Genomic DNA, 6,774 nt, shown 5'->3' with positions numbered 1-6,774 from the left:
GTCCATGCTATTAAGCATATCATTTTCTTTTCCAAAAATTATTCAACAATCACCAATCAACAATATACAATTTTTACTTACCAATCTTGTTAAAACAAGCATAAATTACTATTTCATGAACTTGAAAATTTATAAAAATGTGTAGTAACTTACTAGTGTATTTAGTAAGTCTTGTTACCCCTTAAAGTGTGATTGCTTCTTTAAAAACTCCATTTTTAAAGAATATGATTCTTTACAACTTATGTTCATATTTTCTAAAAATGCTTCTTCATGTATTTTTCTTGTTACACACGTGTTTCTTTACTTTGTTAACCACCCAAAAATGATGTATATTTATGTAAGAACCAAGATTTAGTAAGACTTGTATTTTAACTTGGTTTCTTGGTAAATCATACTTGAAATATTTAGATTTACAAGACTTTCAACTTACTTTGTTCATCATTTTACAAGAAACATTATGTTCATTCAAGTACATGACTTTAGTGAGGATGATCCATAACCTTTAACATGTTCATCCTCTCATCTTGCTAGATTATGTTTTTAATCATGACCTAGCAAGACTACATGATGATCAATATCATTTCCACAAACAAACAAGAATCAACAAGCATATCAACACTAAAACAACATGATTTCTTCGTAACTTTAGCTTAGTGTTCTTTAAGTTTATCATCATGTAACCTACTTTAACCACTTAAATAAGATGAAATATGAAGTGTAGGATGTTCTTACCACTAGCTCAAGGCTAGGGATGTTCAAGAGAAGAAATGAGGTGGTTAATAGCAAATAGAGAAGGTCCTTGCACTTCCGAAAGCTCCTAGCTTCTTTATATGGCCTTCAACACCTTTGTATGCAAGTAAAATGGAAGAAGGAGATTGAATGATGATGATGGTGGGGTGCCTTGGGTTCAGCCGAAAGTTCACAAGGGAGAAGAGAGGAGAGTTTGTGTGAAGTGTGTGTTGAAATGAATGTTATGATCTCATGTGCTCTTTTATAAATCATTTTCTCTAATTAACTCTTGGATATTATGTTTCAAAAGGACCAACAAGATCACATAAACAATTCCAACAAATCACAAGTGGGGCCCTAATGTTGTGACGGTTTTGAGAGGGGGGGTATTGGTTTGGTTTCAATTACTACTTAGTTGATTTGGTTAGAAAGTTAAGTGATTTAGTTAGTGCTTTATATGTTATGTAATAATATAGTGTGTTATGATGTTCGGGACCATAACTAGTTCAGAAAAATAAAAACAATGCTTCTAGCATTATTTTGGTGTTCCGGGTAATGTCCGGTTGTTCGTTTTGACACCGGTTCGTTAAAGTGCTAAGTTATGTCGTAAAGTGTTCTTTATATATCTTTTTGTAACATTTTTAATTCTCAACACTTGGGAAAGCATACAGGGCTATTCAGTAACTTTTCTGCACAAGACTAGTATGTTAACAAGCACATGTAAGTATGACACAGTAATCAGAAAATAGTTAAGTAATTCAACACAGACATCAAGCACTTTAATTAACATTAATGAATCGTACGGATACATGTAATTTTGAGGGTTGTCACAAAGGAGGGATGTGTTTATTCTAAAAAACGAATTGTTAAGGTATAGGGTAGTATGTTTTGGAAGTAATCCACCACTACTTGGTCCTGTAAAAAAGAAGGGGGATGAAGGGCAAAATAGTAAATGCACCAAAGTAGGGCAAAAATACAAACACCTTAAAAGGCATACCAAGCCCACTTGTCCTTTGGCAGTTCACATCTCAAGAAATACAGACAAGGATAAGTAGTGTGTGAAGACCATTCATAATCAACATAATTGTTTGACAACAAGGGTCGTTTCTTTGTACACAATGAGTTCGATTGCCAAAGAGATCCAACCTATGATTGAAAGCAATCCAGACATGCCAATTCATGCAATCCAAAGTCAACTGCTTTGGAAGCATCAACTAGAAATATCACTACATAAGGTCTTCAGAGCCAAGAGGATAACAACTACGAGGATTTATGGTGATTACCAAGAACAGTATGGTCTGCTAAGGTTATACTGTGATGAACTTCTAAAAGCCAACCCAGGTAGTACAATTAAAATTGATGTGGAGCCATGTGGGAACTCAGGTAGTCCTACAAGGCAATTTCGAAGGGTTTATGTTTGTTTTGCCTCTATGATGAGAGGATTTAAGATGATTGGAAGACCATTGTTGGGTGTGGATGGTTGTTTCATGAAAGGTCCATTTCCTGGAAAGATCTTGAGTGTTGTTGGTATAGATGGGAACAATAGCATATATCTAGTTTGTTATGCCCTTGTTAAGGCAGAAACAACCCAAAGCTGGAAATGGTTCTTGCAACTGTTGAGAGTTGACCTAGGGTGTACGGCTAAGTCTTGTTTCACCTTCATCAGTGACAGACAAAAGGTAATGACTTCTTAAGTGTTAATTAGTAACTTGCAAATAACTTTGGTTGCAAAATATTAGGATTAATTGCATTTTGTATCACAGGGTCTGATTCCAGCTATGCTAGCTGTTTTTTCCTAATGGTGAGCACAGATTTTGTTTGAGGCACATCCATGAGAACATGAAATCCAAGTGGCGTGGAGATCTTTACAAGAATTTGCTTTGGTCAGCCGGAAGGAAAACATCTATTCCATATTTTAACAAAGATATGGAAGAAATTAATACAACAGAACGAGCTATGTATGACAGGCTGAATGAGATCCCATACACAGCTTGGTCAAGAGCATATTTTTTCTGGAAGAGCTAAATGTGATATGTTGCTGAACAACATATGTGAGGTTTTTAACAGACAAATCATAGGAGCAAGGGACAAGCCGATTATCACATGCCTAGAATTCATTAGGGAGTACATGACCAAGAGGATAGTGAATGTCAAGAAATTACAAGCAAAGTGTATGGGGCCACTGACACCTCATGCCACTGAGGTCTTCAATGAGATCAAGAAACAGGCTGCTAAAATGTCTGTTTTAATGGTTGATTCAGACAAGTATCAAGTAACAGGTCCAAGATCACAGTGTGTTGTGAATGTTAAACATAAAACTTGTGCATGTAGGAAGTGGGATTTGACAGGGATGCCTTGCAAACATGCAGTTGCAGCCATACGGGATATGTCAAGGAATAGCATTGATGCTGGCATACCAGAAGAGTAGGTTTCTGATGTGTATTGGCTGTCAACATGGAAGAAAGTTTATGACAATGTGATAGAGCCAATCAACGGGCCGGACATGTGGACTCCTTCACAGTGTCCAACAACACTCATCCCACCAAAGCATCATACACAAGTTGGAAGGCCAAATAAGAAACGAAGGAAGGCATTTGGTGAAAAAGAGCTTGAGCAGGAGTTCGACAAAGGAGGTAAAATGACCAGAAAGGGAACCATCATCAAGTGTGGTAAATGTGGGAACATGGGTCACAATGTTAGGAGCTGCAAAGGACAAGGGGTGAACAATCCACTGCTTCATAGGAATCACACACTGCCACTCAAGGTGCACCAGTTTACAATCTTTAGACTATGTTTGTTTGTTTGTCAAGTTTGTTCAAGACAATGTTAGGTTTGTAACTTTAGAGTATGTTTGTTTGTTTGTTCAAGACAATGTTTGGTTTGGAATCTTTATGAGTGACGGATGGTTATGTTGTCATGGCTGCTTTATTTTGGTTTACAATGTTTGGTTTGTATATGGCTACTTTAGTACAAATAATGTGTTCAAACAGAATTTTGGCGGAAAGTGATTCGATTACATTGCAACATTTAGTACAAATAAGAGGTCCAAAATACAAACATACAACCAAACAAATCTAGCCTATTTCCAGTGACAATCATCCAAACAAGACCAATCCGAATCAGAACCATGCTCCCCTTCATAGGGGTCAAAGTACCAATCATCCTCTTCATCCCAATATGTGTAATCCCATGCATGTTCCAGCACTTCAGGCTCATAATCCTTTGTCGGATCTCCGAATATCTTTTCATAATCAGTTTCTTGCTCCATGTAAGGTCTGAGTATCTCAGAGTCTTGATCCTCAAAGTATACATAACTGTCTGGTTCTTCGGCTGCAACGACGTCTTCATCCTTAGCAATATCTTTCTCATTCTCAACTATATCATTCTCTTTGTCAGCAATACCTACACAAATACAAGCAGGCTACCAAAACAAACATATAAGAACTTGAAAAGGACCATTGCATAAACTTGAAAACTCATAACTCAAATACAGATAGAGTCAAAATACACAAACTAATCCAATTTCTCCACACTTAACTACTTAAGCAAAAAAAGTAGAACAATCAAGACCCAAGTAATCCCTAAGTACATCTTCAGTTTGAATACATCGCCATTCTTGTACCGAGCCAACTGGTCTTTGCACTTAGCCAGCTCATCCTTATCTTTAATGTTTTGAATTAAAGCAGGCATTACCTCTCGACAAATCGGACATCCCTGTTCTTCACCAACATCAGCCCATCTGAGGAATCCACATCATTCAACCTATTATCGGACATCATAAGCAAGAGTTTCAAACAAACTTGAGTTTCAATAAGCATAAAATAGAAGAAACTTACACATCGAAGATACCATCGACCAGGATTAGCTTTGGATTCTGATGGTTTCACCACTGTTTTCCCACCACAAGGACAGATGATGTCTGAATCTTGAGTTTTGCCCTTAAATCGAAGCACAGAGGAAGAAGATGAAGACATGTTCAGGGCAGTGAATTGAGGGATTCAAGCTTGAATTGGGGGTCGATTGAAGAAGAACAGCGTTTAGGGCAGTCAATTGAGGGTTCAAGCTTTTAATGGGGAAGATGAAGGGTACTTTGGACATTTCAATACAGACTACCGGTAATATTAACGTTGAAATGGTCCGGGGGTAAAGTTGTGACATAACCCCAAACTGGGGGGGGGGTAAAATTGCATTTATTTCCTTGGGGGGGGGGGAGACATGCCAATTACCCTAAACCCCAGGGGGTAAAACTGCAGTTTACTCTTTATATAAAGTTAATCTATAAGATATTTTATGTTTTGTTAGTTATCTCTTCCCGTTTGTAACTTCGTTGCATGTCGTTTTTGGTCAGTGATGATGACTATAGCGTAATTGCAGACCTTTTTGTTTCTGGTTTTACGTTTTTGTTGTTGTTTGTTACATTATATTTGTATGTTTAGCTTTTGTTTCGGTGATGATAACTGTAGTGTTATTGTAGAAAGTTTGTGGTTTTGTTGCATGAATTTTGGCTAAAATTTTTGTTATTGTTTTTCGGTTGTTTACCTTTTGGGTCGGTGATGATGACTATAACGTCATTAGAGAATGTTTGATTTATAGTTTGTGTTTATGGTCTATGATGATTTTCTTTAGCTTTGTTCTTGGAGGCTTTATTGTTTTGAGTTTATTATCTTTTTTTTGTCTATCATGCTTTGTTTACACAAAAATCAATTCGTTTAAAACTTAAATTTGGTATGTAATTTTTAAAAAACAATTAAAATGAATTACAATAGCATAAATTCATTTAAATACAAATTATTTGCTTTATACTAGTTGTATCAATTTTTAAAAACTTAAATATAATAGTTATAAAGTAAACAAAAATGTATGCTCTAAAAGTTTGGATATTTTATCGGGTATTAAAAGAAACCGACATCGGGTATATGGTATAACTGAGTTCGGGTGGAGGGTACGAACGGTTCTTGGTATTTTTTTAGCATAGATCGGGTACGATTTCGAATATGAATATGGAGCTTAAAATGCACATCCTATTCTGGGTTTTTTCAAGTTCGGTTCCAGATACGGGTCCTTTATTCTTTATGCACCTCTATTCTAAATTTTGAGAGTCAGGAGTTCAACTCACATAAATGACGGGACTTAAAAAATTCATCGTTCATAAAGTTCAAGAAAAATGACACCTGTTTTGTTATGGTCTTTAATAGAAAATTGAAAACATATCATGGGCCAACATTTCGAGACAGCCCATAAGTCCATTTGTCAAAACAAAACTAATTGGGCGTCTCTTTTACTGTAAGTCTTATTAGGGGTGCACACGTCAATTTTTTTTTTCAAAACCTTTTCTAGCCTCCAGGTTTGGAACCGGTTTTAGGTGTTTTCAAGAGGTCCAAAATCGGGTACGGTACTAACTGGTTCGGGTGCTAAACCAGGTTTTATAGAGAAAGTGATCAGGTTTTTTGGTTTCGGTTTCGGGGATTGATTGGTTCAGTTCGGGTATAACTGGTCTGGAACCTATTTCAAAGCATAGGGTATGGAACCGATTAATACCCTACCAGTATGGAACTAGGTATGAGAAACCGGTATCAAGTTTTTTGGTCAGGTACAGGTCCAAACCCGATTCTTTGTGCACCACTACTTAATAGAGGTGCACATTTCGGGAATGGGAGAAACCAGGTTGAGTTCGAGTGTTGCATAAAAAAAACCTAACAATGTGTAACCGGGTAGGGTAAGGTGTGGAACCTGGTTTGATTATAACCGGTTCTTAATACCCAGTAAAAAACACCTTTTTAACTTTAATTTTCACAAACTAAACTTGTATTAATTTACCCATGTATTATTTTATTTATTCTCATAATCCGGGTTAAATTAATCGGAATTCAAATCCAAATCCAAATCAATTTTTTCGTATTCGATATCAATACGATTCAAATTCAGTTTTAAATTGTTAAATTTCAATCAATAAACCACAAACGACCCAATAAACACCCTAATTAACACATAAGACAAATTAAAGTAATAACTTAGTTAACTTTTTATCAACTTTAATAAAATCAC

General features: G+C 36.1%; 1 protein-coding gene across 1 annotated transcript; it reads left to right on the top strand.

Moving 5' to 3' along the window:
* Window positions 1–1,847: 1,847 nt before the first annotated feature.
* Window positions 1,848–3,157, top strand: LOC110876922. Its single transcript, XM_022125079.1, has 4 exons — window positions 1,848–2,408; window positions 2,515–2,687; window positions 2,797–2,994; window positions 3,061–3,157. Exons 1-4 carry the CDS (start codon window positions 1,848–1,850, stop codon window positions 3,155–3,157), a joined length of 1,029 nt encoding a protein of 342 aa, XP_021980771.1.
* The last annotated feature ends 3,617 nt before the right edge of the window (window positions 3,158–6,774 follow it).

Source organism: Helianthus annuus, chromosome 9 (assembly GCF_002127325.2).
Source record: "Helianthus annuus cultivar XRQ/B chromosome 9, HanXRQr2.0-SUNRISE, whole genome shotgun sequence".
Taxonomy (NCBI): Eukaryota; Viridiplantae; Streptophyta; class Magnoliopsida; order Asterales; family Asteraceae; genus Helianthus; species Helianthus annuus.
This window is presented reverse-complemented; position numbering and strand designations above follow the sequence as displayed.